The 15,354-nt window shown below is 37.2% G+C and overlaps 1 protein-coding gene across 1 annotated transcript in view; it reads left to right on the top strand.

The window, feature by feature from the left end:
- The first annotated feature begins 796 nt into the window (after window positions 1-796).
- LOC150080705 (gonadotropin-releasing hormone receptor-like) overlaps window positions 797-15,354 on the top strand; it is a 320,442-nt gene continuing 305,884 nt past the window's right edge. Inside the window, exon 1 of the mRNA XM_090380790.1 lies at window positions 797-1,707. Within this exon, the coding sequence (XP_090236916.1) occupies window positions 970-1,707 (738 nt within the window). The 5' untranslated portion in view covers window positions 797-969. The remainder of the gene's footprint in view (window positions 1,708-15,354) is intronic.

Below are 15,354 nucleotides of genomic sequence, written 5' to 3'. Positions count from 1 at the left end.
TATAATCCGTCCACTCCACACTGGTGTAAAATTCGCGGTTCTAATTCCTTTATGGACTTTTTTTTTTTTTTCAGTGCGGTTGAGTTAGTCCGTTGCATGGTTTTTTCCTGTTTGTTTTTGTCCCGCCGGATTCTAGACTTTCATCTGGCAAACAGACAAATCGACCACAGAATGCATTCGTTTATACACAATACACTGATGCCTCATAGCCTTAGCTTCTTTGGCGCTTAACACATTATTTCTACCATATTTAGGTTGTAACTTTGGGAAACACTAAGTACCATTTCTAAATCACGAATTTTTTCTTTCTCACTTTTACCATAAATATTTCAGTTCATCTGGCGTGTTCTAACACCCAATTCCTTCTCTTATAATCCGTGAATATTATTCTTCTCTACCCAGTCCGACTGGGATTCATATAGGGTTATTCAATTAAAGGCATTAGTTTTTCATATAACAATCACTTTGCAGTACAACGGAATTTTATTTAAAACCAATATAGAATTTTTAAATTCGACTACTGCGGAACTTGTTGGAAGTGTCCATCTTACTGTTTTGTTGGTGAACAAAACAGAAAATTGGTATCGTGGAATTTTGCTAAGCTCGAGCACAGATAGTTACGAACAGCTTTGGTCCTACAAACGCACTTTCATCAATCGATATCAAAGTTTCGTAGGCGTCTCTTGGTTTTATCACATGGCCGCTAGATGGCGTTGGGTACACCATCACAACTTTTGGGAACTTAGAGAAACCTGGCTGCTTGCGGAGAGTATTCAGTGCGATGCGGCGATAAGTACTAGCAGCGGTGGGAACAGTATCCAGGCGTGACCTCTGATGGTAACATTTCGAATCCGGGAACCACCTGAAGTTAATGATTTGCGTTCCGATGGTAAAACGTTGAACGGAGGGTAAGAAAATGAGGAAAAAAAATGTATTCTTCGTGCGCGTACTTTTATCCTTAATGTAATAATGGCCCACCGAGTGAAGTACTCACGTGCGTTACAGGTGTTAATGGTGGTAGCAGTTATTACAGGTGCGAGGGGCATGCGGGTCCCCCACGGAAACCTGGAAGAAATAGCAAAGGAAGAAGACGACGAAGAGGAGACGGATGATAACCAACTAGCCTTGGAACCCAACCCAACTTCGAGTTCGGCCGCTGATGACGGAAACGTATCGTGTGGGTGGCCCTCAGCTCTACCCTCTACGGATGTTCTAATGACGTCTAACGACAATAGCAACGACATGGTCAACGAAAGTTTAGACTGTCAACAGTTAAAACACGCTCCCCAGTTTGTTCCTTCTACGATGGTCCGCGTCGTGACCCTGTCTCTGATCGCCCTGATCTCTCTTGTGGGGAACGTGGCTATCCTGGTGTCTATTTGCCGCACGCACAAACAGTGTCGGTCCACTATTTACCTTCTAATTGCCCAACTGGCAATTGCGGATCTGTTGGTCACCTGTTTCTGTGTGATCGCCGAAGCTGCTTGGACTTACACGGTCCAGTGGCTGGCTGGAGACGCTATGTGCAAAATTGTGAAGTTTCTGCAGATGTTCGCTCTCTATTTGTCTACTTTTATTCTAGTCATTATCGGCTTCGATCGCTTTTCCGCAGTTCGATTTCCAATGAGGCGTGCCAATGCCAAACGCAGAGTACAGAAGTTTATAATCATTGTGTGGATTCTCAGCTGCGTCTTCAGTTTGCCCCAGGTGAGCGCAATATTGTTTCTAACACTTGATTCTTATAGATATTTACCATTTCATCGATTATTCATTTATTAGAACTCACCACCGATCGAGAATACTGTTTATATTGCAATCAATGGTGGTCTTGAAGTGGTTTAAGATTCATAAGAGAAATACAAAACCCAAAAGGATAAAGAATTTGTATCTTTATGAAAATCTTCAAGCATTGAACACAATCAAAGCAGTTTCGGACTGTTTTCATTTTTTTGTTGATAACTGAACTTCGAACTTATCATGCAACAGTTAACTTTGCTTCAGTAGATTTTAAAATCCTCCGCGAACAATTATATTATAAAGTAATCCAATAATGAATTCAAAATGAGTTATAGAATAATTAAATTTGGAGTGCGGCTTTTTCATTGAATATAAAATTACTAGGATTAATTTTTATAGATTTGAACACAATGCAATTGAAATAATGTAGTCCTCTAAACTATATTTCTTATGAACTTTTAAAAACAAAATAAAATTTTCAAATAGTCATAAATTCATTTATAAATAGGGAAATTACTTGATGCAATGCAAAGAAAATGGGTATCCAGTTGAGCAGAATAAACTTTTGTCTCGAGAAAATTATGACTGCGAGGGGAAGATGAATAACAGAATGATATTCTTTATCAAGTACTTACTGGCGCCGTGTATCGCGAAAGACAATTGCTTAGGGAAAAATAGAAAAAGCTGGTTCAGCACAAGATGAGATGGAGGATATCTTTAGATGTGCTTAAGCGAGTGCGGGTCAAACGAGGCTATTTGATCAGCCGATCAATAAGGAGTGTGGAATTTCTGTTGTTAAAAATAGTTGGTGAACTGTCTAGGTACATTTCTTAGGATTAATAAAGTCTCAGATCAAAAGGCGATACGTCACCTGACCTGATATTACACGAAGGGACCCGATATATTACTTTGTTACAGGGAAAAAAATGGAGTAGTTTTAAATATATATGCGACAGTTACAGAGCCATTTTAACTACACTGGAACTGGAAAGTTAACGAAAGAACACAAAAGTATTATAAATTAAAATATTCTATTAAGTTATTTCGGATGGTCTTAGTGAGACCATCCAATTTGTTTCATTGTCTTAGCAATGCTCAAAAGCCGGACAAATTTCCATCTAGAATTACAGAATTATGCAAATAAATTCACGAGTGACCAAAACCGGTGCATCCATAACTCTTAAACTCAACAGTAAGGTTTGGCCTCTATGGTAGAGCAATTTATCCAGCACTTTAGGCGTTATATTGACTCCTCATGCTGAGAATGAAACTATTAATAGTGCTACGTTATTAGTTTCCATTCTCACATATGAGCTCATATGTGAGGAAAATCTATCTTTCTGAAAAATCTGTGACATAAAATTCACTTGTGTACAGCATCCCAGTCATTCTCTGTTGGATTCGAGTTTGCAGAATCTGGCTTGCGATTCTATATGGAATATATTCTCCATCTGAAGGTATTAGCTTTCTTGGAGAATTCTAGGGGAATTCCATTATGGTCCATTAAAAGTAAGTCTAGAACTGCTTTTGCAAGAAGGACGAACATGAGGACAAAGATCTCGATACCTTACTACCGTGAAAAGTACTAGTTTGAGAGATTTGTATGGACATTGACAATGATTCCAGCTCATGCCAGCACCTCTAAACTTATCTTTTTCTTCAATGTTACGGGATGAAATCGACTTTCTTGTTCCCTCCAGATAAAAGTGCGTAAGAGATTCGACTGAATCTCAACTCATCATATAGTTGTACCATGGAAAACGCTCATCCCGCATTCGTTATTCCTGGGTCCAACTGACATGCTGTGAACACCAGCAGATATGCTCTTTTGAGCATAGAGGCCAAGAGAACATAAACAGCTGCTCTTGTGTATAAAGATCCCTCTCGTGGAGTCGTCTACGGGCATTATGCCTGAAGTAGGTAGCCGTACTCTGAAACCTCTTGAAGATATGGAGCTTCGTAGTTAGGATCAGATAAAATATTTTCTGTTTACACTCCGGGACGGCCACACAGAGTTCACGAGAGAGAAAAATGACACAAGAAACTGCACTGTATTTAGCAGTCACGCAAGCTTTTACCACAGTTACTCAAAGCGCTTATTCTTGTGCATCCTTCCTGACCACATAACAATCGTTGCGTGCCGGTGACAACAGGAATTGTCTTCTAGACAGATTGCTTGCTTTGGAACTGGTTCTACAGTCTATTTATAGTGCCGGGAATCATATTATATCAGCTGGCCATTTCGTCTTCAAAGTGCTAAGAAATGTTTAATGCATCGTGGGTAGCAACTGTGCTACCACGAGGGCACTGTACTTCATTAACCTTATTGAAGTCCTTGCGGGCAGCACATTGGTTATGCGCACTGCCCTCCCCACTTGGAATCCCGTCAATGATGCAACAAACTTTTATGGGATAGTTTCGCTCGTAGCTGAGTTAGTGGATCGGAGGAGAGGATAGCAAGGTCTCTCTCTTTCTCACTCTGAAACTCAGGTTTTTTTTTAACAGCAAAACAGGCAACCAACCAGAGACCAGTAAGTAAGGTTTACTTACTTTATTTACTTTATTATAACAAGTATTATAAAAAAACAAAAACTTTGCGGACTACCTTAGTTCTTAAAATATTTTTGGAGAATTACGTTACTCCCAGCTGAGATATCCAAGAAGAAGCCAAAGTTGTTTCTTATGGTAGAACATCTTTTGCTTTCGTATTACATTATGAATATGATTAAAAATTGTAAATTTCAGTGTTTTCTCCAAGTAAATACATTTTGTTTGTAAATTGCATGTAATCTGCGATCGACGTGCCTTTTTTGATGGAAGAAGAAACCAGAGTTTCGAGAAGAAAAAACAAGCAGCCCTTGATATGGACTGTTTCGGGCATCTTGTGAAAGCTCAAATTCCATTCGTCATTGACGAGATTTGTACCCTGGTATCTTCCACCCGGTGTGAAGAGAATAATTACATCAGCTGTGCTACTGCGAATGGACGATATTTTTAATGAATTTTATCGAAAAATCTCTCTAAAGCATGTAGAGTCACTAAAATTACGATTACGACAGAAGAGGTCTATTGGGGGGGGGTAAAAGGTTAATACAACTTTCTCTCTTATTAAAATGTTTCGAATGTAGGTAGGCCCAGTTCATCCTTGAAGTCGTGGTCCTTTCGCATTGGTAGGTTGAAGTTTTACTGTTCATGGTCGCAACAGTTGAAGTTATGGTATATAGGCTCAATTAGGAGAAAATAGTTATGACACGGGTGGATAAGCCACTCAGATTTCTGGTATAGGTCCAACGTAGCCAGACCTTGTGGGTAGCGCAGGTTGTAGAATCGGTCCTCCCCACACCAGATGGAAAAGAGCAGAGTTCGAGTACCCTTGATGGCTTGAAATTTTATAGGTTTTTTTCACGATGTCGCTGAGGTAGTAGGACTCGGGTAGCATGGTTTTATTTCCCGGAAACTCTGGTTTTTCATCCAGGAAAACAGAAAATAGACCGCAGGACACGCGCCATTTACATACAGTATACACGGAGCAATGTAGCCTTAGTCACTGATGCTCCTAAAACCCTACTATAACAATCAACGGAGCCACTGTGAGCTGAATTTTCAAATTCAACTCAGTGGCTACGTTGGACATGCTAGGACTCATGGATATTAACGTCACCTGCTCAATTAAAACTAATATTTCTGCTGGAGGAATGGAAAAATATTTTCATCGACGTAGACGTATCATAAATTGATAAATGGTATTTCACGAAGAGTTAATGCCCTATTTTACACTCATAAGAAGGCCATATTGAAATCAGAACTACTAACCGAGATTTTTTTTCTTGTTGCTGCCCCAATTCTTTTGTTAATGCATTGTAATCAGGTACAGGAGTTTGCATTATATATACATACCTTTTTTATACAATCTGTTTTATGGAGTGATCTTTTATTCTTTTTTAGTTATTCAGTTTTTATTTTATTTCTCTTAGACACATAATATTATGAATTATTACTGTTAGCCTTCACTCGTTTGAGTTATAATGGATGCCGTTACTTTTTGTTCTTGATTTGGAGTGTTTAGCTGTATAAATTATCTTTAATTATCCTGTAACAAAATGTTTTTCTTTTACATACCGTGGAGGGTAAATAACATGGATGGAAGTGGTTTTTTTCACACTTTGGCTGAGTTACTCAGTTTCTAGAAAAGAGCTGCTGTTTATTAAGAATTGGAGGATCCAAATAATAAATTTTTAAAGCTGTGGAATAGTCTTTGGAACTGACGACCAGATTTTTGATGCGTATACAGTGACAGGAAACATACCTACCAGGTGGGCAGGAGCAGCAGTGCGTAGCACACGCTTCTTGCAGCCATATGGTGGCTGCATTAGTTGGTCTCGAAAGAGGACCACATGGTTTTTTCTCCTACAGTCCCCGGATTTTTCATCCAGAAAGCCCGAAACCTGACCAGAGAATCCATGTTAATTACAAACAAAAAGAACACAACGGGTGTACAAGTATGAACTTTGAATCGAGTAATGCTAAAATATAAAGTGATTCCTTTTCTTACAGTTATTCCTCTAATAGTAGAACGTTAATAGTAATTCATGAAAGATGTCAACAAGTAGTCAATTACTGCCATGAAAACTTGAAATGAACGGATTAATCATCTGTTTTTCTTTGTTATTCGTCATGCCTTCTGCTTATTTATAAAGGAATATCTTAGGGGATGGGATTTTTTTTACAAAGTATAATTCAAGCTTGGAACACCACTGGACCAATTACATCTGTTTCTGGAGATAGCGCTGAATATAAAAAGTCATTTAGGTGTTATGGTTTTCTTGTACCCAAATTACGAGTGTTTTGAACAGGCTTCTCATAGGAAATTGGGTCCAGCGTCACTGATGTCAGCCGCACATTAAGCTTCCTGACTAGCAATCGCAACACGCTAGGAATAACTTCGATATAGCAGGTGTGAGGAGTCTCTTAGACGTTGTGGAGAACACAGGGCGGAGATAAGAAACGTCTGGGAGACTGTTCATTACCTGGAACGTCATGAGCCGCCAAGGAAAAGATGTGTAGGAAATTGCTGCATGATAACAGTTTCTGCTCTGTGTACGAGTGACCACAGTACTATATATAATGTAGATTCTTGAACAAACTATCTGGAATTTTGAAAATCCGAAATGAAAAACCCGACGAAAAAATCTCCCAGTAATAAAAACTTCCTCTAATAAAAATCCCCCAAGTTTCCATAAAAATAAAAACGCCCATTTTACCAAATTTTTTGTATAAGGGCGCAGTGAGTTAAGTAAAACATTAATGTAATAACATTATGCAATAATGAGGTTAAATGAATTACAAATAATAGTGTAGTAAAGTTAGAAAGAATATATATAAATAAATAATGACAATGGTTTATGGAAGCACAAAATATTTTGATTGGCCAGACAATTCAGTGCAAGTTCGGCAAAATTTCTTACCAAATTATTTTATTTTGAATTTGGTAACAATTTTCTATTTTAAATCTACAAAATTTTTAAAATAGAAATTTCTAAATTTAAAATAAAAAGAGGATAAACCACAGTGGCTTCTTGATATGATAAAATGTACCCTTTGGTTTATGATTATTCATTTATTTATATATCATTTCTATGCTATTGGTTGTAATTAATTTAACCTCATTATTGCATAAAATTATTATTACATTAATTTATACTTATCTCACTTAATCTGTCAAAGTCCCCTCTTCTGAAATTAAAACCAGCGCCTTAACTACTGCAACATCTTTCTCCATCTTCCAACTAACCACTGCTTGATCACTGCCTTCCATTTGTTCTTGTATTTTATACCCCGTGATGTCATCTAATTCGTGTGTAATGATGAGGTCAAGAATATTCTCACCCCTAGTATTCTCTGTGACTTTCTGGTACAAATAATAATCTAGTTTATTTAGAAAAATTTCCCCAAGGCGTGTTTCTCTCCCGCTTTTTCCAATCAATGTGGGGCATAAGAATTTTCGCTTACTTGTTCATTCCATTTGCGTGTAAAGACTGTCGTCATATTCTTCACAATCTTCTGGTCTGTAGATTACTTCCATTCTCATTATACTTTTGCGCAAATTAACTCACACCACACAGACTACACCGATACGAGTACCAACCAGAGTCATGAACTGTTGCTTCATCCATTCTCCTTTCCATTTAAACTCCAGAACTGTTTTCTAAATTAGTTCCTGGAAATTTTACTATTATTGCTTTGAAATTAGATGGTATTCACCTTGTTAAAAATTGACTTAAGTTAATATTAATTGTTTATTAACATTAGGATTATAACAAGTTTTAAAAAGTTCACATTCAACAGTTTTTCATTATCTTTTTTTCTTTATTATCTTGTGTTCCTTTTTAATACATTTTCATCATCTGTTTTGTTTATATATTTCTCTGTTTTTTTTACTTTAATAAATTTCTTTTTTAATTCTTTTATCATTGATTTGTTTCTCTCTTTCATTAATTACTTTGATTTATTCATTATCTACTAACTACTACATTTTTACAATTCAAGAATTCCTTTATTTTCAAGGACATATTTAGCTTTATTAGTTTTTGATAATTGATTTTGATGTAATATAAAGTTAAATTTTCTTTTAGTTAAGTTGGTATAATCGTTAAAAATTTAAGCTGAAAAATAGTTTTTATTCTTTAAATTTTGGCATTGATCAGTCAACATTTAGTAAATTTTTTTATGAATAAAGATAGTTTAAAAATTTCTTTGCAGGTGATTTTCCCCGTTTTTATCTAGAAAATTATTTAAAAAGTCCCCAATTACTGATGGTTTTCTCACTTTTTTAAAAAATAAAACAGCGTTATAAATTTAATTACTCATAATTGCAATTTTAAAAGTTTTTTTTTCTTCCTTGTATTTGTTATGAGAATAGCGTTTTTAAGTTTCATTCCACAGTCACTTAGTACAACACAATTATGCTTGTTTTTGTGCAGAAACTGTGCATTATTTAAATGTTTGACATCCACCATCTGCTTTTATTTCCATAAAAACTTCTTGCATGTAAACCTTGTCTCTTAAAATAAAATGTTTGTGTTTTTCTTCAAGTTCACATAAAAATATCTCTGTTCATCTAAATTTTAAAACTATACCCTTTTTTTTTAATTCATTCTATTACCATCTTTACAATGTGGATGACATATTATGAATTCAATTTTATCGTTTGCTTGATTATACTTCTAACACAGTTTTGATGCAAATTTTGTTTCTTTTATAAAGAATTTTATAAAATTGCTTTCACAGTATTTAAATTTTCATGATATTTAAATTGAAACTGTGAAGAAAGATTTCATTTTTATATTTAAAGTATTTTATAAAATACTTTAAATATAAATTAAATAATTAAACAATTTTTTAAAATTTCCTTTATAAATGTTACTTGAAAAAACTAAAATAATTGTTCACTTTCAGCTAATCCCCAATTTAAATAATATTAGTGTTCCTTATCCAATTACCTGTTTTTAAAATTAAAACAAAATATGGAGAAAAATAATTGTAACTTTATCTGATAATAATGAAAATACTTTAAAGTATTTCTTCCAGATATATTTAAAAATGAAATACATTAAAATATTTCATAAATCAACATTAAATAAAGTAAATTAATTTATAATGTTTGTAAAAATGTCATAATTTTGAAAATATTTACTTAATTTTTATATTGATTTAATAATGGTAATTTTAATAGGGTTTAACAACCATTTTTACAACGTAATATGCTGGTCTCCTTTTATTTACTATAATCGCATGAAATGTTATTTGTATGTGAACAATATTTTTCATATAATTTTCATATAAATGGGAGTGATATTTTTCATATAAATGGGAGGATTTATTAAGGAAAGGTTTCAATATTCGGGGTTTTTTTAAATATTTGTACTAAAACCTATTGTTTTTTAAAAAAAAATACCAATTTATATTTAATTTAAATAAACTATATGAATAGCTTCATTTAGCGAAACGAACATATCAATGAAAATTTGGGGTTGTTAGTGGAAATTTTTTTTTTATTCTAAATTTCTTTCATCACCTTGCAATTTACAATAATATATATAGTAGGGGGCCTCGCCCCCTGCTGGCTTGGCTCGTTCATTTGCACGGCCTAAATCGCAATATGATATTTCAGTGGTTTCTTTGTTATCAGGATCTTGTGAAGATCTTACGTTAATGTCTAAGCCATATAACGTTCGTTGAATGTCGACCTGTTCTTCATCCATATTAGCTACCTGCTTCCTGTTGCGTTGATTTTCCACTTGCTCCGCCGTCATTGAACTTGTTTTCTGATTAGTTCGTAACCTTTCGACATGTTTCCCTCTGTATTTTTGTGCAGTCTCCTGACGGTTCGTTCTCTCTCGGAGTCGGTGATTGCCAATCTAGGTCATGGCACTGTATTAATAGCTACGTTAGTAAGCATAATTAGCAAATCAAACGTCACGATTCCAGACACATCTGTCGAAAATCACTGATCGATATCCAATCAGGAAATGACCTATGCAGTTATTTACCTGTGCATTTGTAGTGACGTTTTTGCCCTGCCCACTTGTACCACATGAATTGCATCCCTCTTCGCCCACTGACTACTGCACCCCCACCACGCAGCATTCTCAAGGTCGAATAAATATCACCAAGAGGAAAACTCAATGTGTGATATACACACACACACACACACACACACACGTGTGTGTGTAAAAAAAATTAAGATAATTTATGTATCTTGGGTGTGGGCGACTCTCTGCAAAGAAAGGTGGCTGTAATGTGAAAATTACACACACAAACTACTAGAATAATCGTGGCTTAAACCATAATCCAAAAATTCTGTTGTTTTAATAATTGGATATCGGCTTTAGTAATGTTTTTCACTCTACTTGGCCCCGAGTGCCAAGCGATATTAGTGACCACAGCGCCTTTTCATAGTGATTATCTGATACGCTTTACTGTATATACGTTTCTCCTGAGTTTCGCAAGTCCGTTAACTCTTGAGCATTATAATTGAATAGATCTTTCAAATTATATAACCCAGAAAGGAAAGTACCTTTCTTTAACCCCCTTTTTTATTTTTCGTTAATACTAACCTTCACTTCGCTTGGGTCACTAGGCGGCACCGCTCTTGCCTCCACGTGGCGGGGCTGGTAACCTGGGAGAAAAAGGTAATCTCCCGGGGCCAAAAAGAGCACGTCATGAGTAAATCAAACTCGGACTTATCTGGGCTGCCAGATGCACCCCAGTCAACAAAAAAGAAAGACAGTTCTATTGCAGGAACTTCAAAACGGCAGAAAACTGACTCTGACATCTATCCTACTCCAGCTTTCCTGATCATGCACTCAACTGGTGAAAATGCAATTGGCAAAATCTCGCCATTTAGGGTACAGAAGGAATTAGAAAGCAGAGCTGGAACTCCTAAGTCTGTAAAAAGACTTAGGTCAGGAGATATTCTGATCGAGACCTCTAATAGTAAACACTCAGAGCGGCTCTTGAATATTAATCTCTTTGCTGGAATACCAGTTACTGTGACACCCCACAGATCACTGAACACCTCTAAAGGAGTGATTTCTGATTGGGATTTAATAGATGTATCCGAAGAGGAGATGCTTGAAGAACTTAAAGAAGAAGGCGTTATACAGGTCAAGAGAATTTCCACCAGAAAAGAAGGGGTTCTGACTCCTACACGTAATCTCATTTTGACCTTTAATACACCACATCGCCCAGCATCCATTAAGGCTGGATATCTCGTCTGTAATGTCAGACCTTATATTCCAAATCCCCTACGGTGTTTCCGATGCCAGAAGTACGGACATTCCCAGACAGCTTGCCGGGGAACTCCTGCTTGTGCAAAGTGCGGGTCAGTTGAACACAACTGCGAAGCCTGTACTGCACCCCAACCGATATGCCCAAACTGCAAAAAAGATCATCCCGCTTACGCTAGAACATGTGAACGCTGGAAAACTGAGAAACTTATTCAGATTTATAAAACCAATCATAACGTGTCCTATCAAGAAGCTAAGCGAAATATCTCACCACCAAACCTTGCAAATAGATCTACGTATGCTCAAATCACCAAAAAATTCCAATCAACCGCATCGCAAACTGAACTAACAGTACCCCCAAAAGAGTCTTTCTCGAACTATGTAAAAACACTGTTCAATGCAACTGAAACTCAGGCAGTCAATACGCCTATTTCTATACCAATCGAAAATCTCCACTCCCTGGATGAAGGGCACAAAGAAAAACAAATCGTAACTTCTACTCACCAACAAGAAATGGATACTAAGGAAATACCCCCAGATGACCCGGTCCTACACATTTTTGTAGAAGAAGACATGGAAACAGAAAGGCCCTACTTTCGAAAGAAAGACAAAAACAAGAGTGAAAAACAGAGAACCTCAGCACCAAGAAAACGCTCGGAAAGTCTAACTAGAGATAAACAATGAACACAATAATTCAATGGAATTGTCGTGGTTTCCGTGCCAATATTAATGACCTATACGACCTTATCTCTAAATACACACCAATATGTCTCTGCCTCCAAGAGACATATTTCAAACCTCAAGACACACCAAAACTGTCTTATTACAATATCTTTAGAAAAGATAGAACTGATCAAAATACTGCACATGGTGGTGTAGCTGTTATAACAAACCCACATGTTCCTGTCAAACAGGTCTTACTGAACTCTCCCCTCGAGGCAATAGCGGTCCGTGTAGCTGCTGACATCCATATTACAATCTGCTCCTTATATATTCCCCCAAGCTTTCCGATCCAACAAAATGATCTAAACAACCTCATAGCTCAACTCCCCACACCTTTCCTCATTCTGGGAGACTTAAATGGTCATCACACACTATGGGGTAACAACAATATTGACCAAAGAGGAAAACTAATTGAAAAATGTTTAGATGATAACAACCTTCTCCTTCTAAATGACGGGTCACCTACTTATGTTCACCTTCCTTCTGGAACATATACTGCAATAGACCTGTCTATCTGTTCTGCAACTTTGTATCCTACTCTAAAGTGGACGGCAAACAATGATCCACTGCATAGTGATCACTTTCCCATTACAATTGAATTACTAAATAAACCCTCTTATCAACTTACTAGAATTCCTCGGTGGCTAATTGATAAAGCAGACTGGGAGATGTATAAAAAATTAGCTAAAGTGGACCCTGAAATTATACAAAAATCCCCAACCAAGGAAGCGGTTGAGTATGTCACAAAAACTATACTACACGCAGCAGGACAAGCTATACCAAAATCCTCCTCAAAATTACCTGTACACCCAAAAATATGGTGGAATGACGAATGCCGTGCAGCAAAAAGAGACCAAAATAAAGCTTGGAATACTTTTAGGCGCTATCCAACCACAGCTAATCTCATTCAGTTTAAACGCGTTAGAGCAAGAGCCAGGTATGTTAGACGCAGTAATAAAAAGGCCGCTTGGATTCGCTTCACTTCAACCATCAATCAAGCAACTCCCACACACAAAATTTGGAAAACAATCAGGAAAATGAGTGGTAAATATCAAACGACACCTCAGCCTATCATGGAATGGAGAGGGCAGAACATTTCTGACCCTGCCCAAATTGCCAATATACTAGGAGAAACTTTTGCCAAAACATCAGCAACAGAAAGTCACATACCAGCCTTCAGAAGATTCAAAGCAAATTCAGAAAAACAAAAGTTAAACTTTTCTTCAAAAGCAGAAGAACAATATAACTTACCATTCACTATCCACGAACTACATAGAGCCTTGTCAACATCTAGGCCTAGCGCTGTAGGACCAGATAATATCCATTATTCGATGATACAGAAACTAAGTGCTGAATCACTGCAGTCACTTCTTGATCTGTTCAATAGGCTCTACCGGGAAGACACATTCCCTGAACAATGGCACCACGCTACAGTCCTTGCATTCCTTAAACCAGGAAAAGACCCGACAAACCCTACTAGCTATAGACCCATTGCCTTGACCAGTTGCCTTTGCAAAATTCTGGAAAAGATGGTGAACCGTCGACTGATATGGTACCTGGAAAATTTCAATCTCTTAAATTCTGCACAATTCGGCATTCGACAGAACAGATCAACACTAGATATACTAGTAAAACTAGAGAATTCCATTCGGAATGCATTCCTTAGATCGGAACACCATGTAATGGTTTGCTTTGACATCAGCAAGGCCTATGATTCCACGTGGAAGTATGGAATACTCCGTGAATTACACCGCCATGGACTTCGGGGCCATCTCCCGATTTTCATACGCAATTTCCTAGACAAGCGAACTTTCCAGGTTCGATTTAAAACTTCACTGTCGGAACTATTTTTTTCAAGAAGAAGGAGTTCCCCAGGGCTCTGTACTTAGTGCTACACTCTTTATAATTGCAATAAACACCATTGCTGAACAACTTCCAAACACTATCGATAAGGCACTGTTCGTAGATGACCTTAGTATTTCTTGCCATGCGAAAAACGGCCCCGGGTGCCAAGCGATTGTGACTGAGCGATTTCTCTGTGCTATTACTGCGATTTCTCAAAAGTGATTTATAGTTATTTTGAGTTCTTCACGTTAATAAATCTATTCATTTAAAAACAGCTCTTGTAACAAAAACACTTGTACAGAGCAAGAAAGGAAAGGCACCTTTCTTTATTTCTTCTAGTTTACTACTAACCACTTACTACTTTTCGCTTGGTCACACCAGGCACTGCTCCTGCCTCCCCGTGGCGGGGCCGGTAACCTTGGCAGAAAAGTTCATCTGCCAGGGGCTAAGAGGAGCCAACATGGAACAAAGTATGTTTCCAACTCTAGAGCCGTCGAGCTGTCGGCCAAACACAGAAATGAACCATGATTCGTCGCAAGCAAAGAGGTTGAAAACCAATCCCTCGGCGACAGACTTACCTGCATTCTTAATCATGCACTCGCTATCTGATCAGCCTCTCAGTAAGCTATCCCCTTTTTTAATCCAAAAACACCTGGAAAGTATTGCAGGGTCTCCCAAGACGGTTAAGAGACTGCAATCAGGGGACTTACTTATTGAAACCATAAATGGCAAACACTCTGAAAAATTACTTAAAAAGACAACTTTCGCTGGTATTCCAGTGAAAGTAACTCCACATGCAACCCTAAATACATCAAAGGGTGTAATATCTAGTTGGGACCTGATGAATGTGACGGAGGAAGAAATTAAAGAAGAGCTTCAGGAGCAAAATGTAACAGCTGTAAAAAGAATTATGATAAAAAAAGACAATATTCTCACACCTACCAGAAATATCATTCTTACATTCAACAGTCCAAACCTACCCACATCAATAAAAGCTGGATATCTACTTTGCCGCACTCGTCCTTTCATACCCAATCCGTTGAGATGTTATAAATGCCAGAAGTATGGCCACTCTCAAACAACGTGCAGAAGCAACCCAGTTTGTCCCAACTGTGGATCCTCCGATCACATTCAAAGTGATTGTTCGGTGAAAGAAATGATCTGTCCCAACTGCAAAGGCAACCATCCGGCCTACTCTAAGACATGTGAGAGGTGGAAAACAGAGAAAAAAATTGTGAAATATAAAGTTGAAAACAGAGTT

The sequence above is a fragment of the Mastigoproctus giganteus genome, chromosome 9 (assembly GCF_048544385.1).
Source record: "Mastigoproctus giganteus isolate SK-2022 chromosome 9, ASM4854438v1, whole genome shotgun sequence".
NCBI classification, from domain to species: domain Eukaryota; kingdom Metazoa; phylum Arthropoda; class Arachnida; order Uropygi; family Thelyphonidae; genus Mastigoproctus; species Mastigoproctus giganteus.
This window is presented reverse-complemented; position numbering and strand designations above follow the sequence as displayed.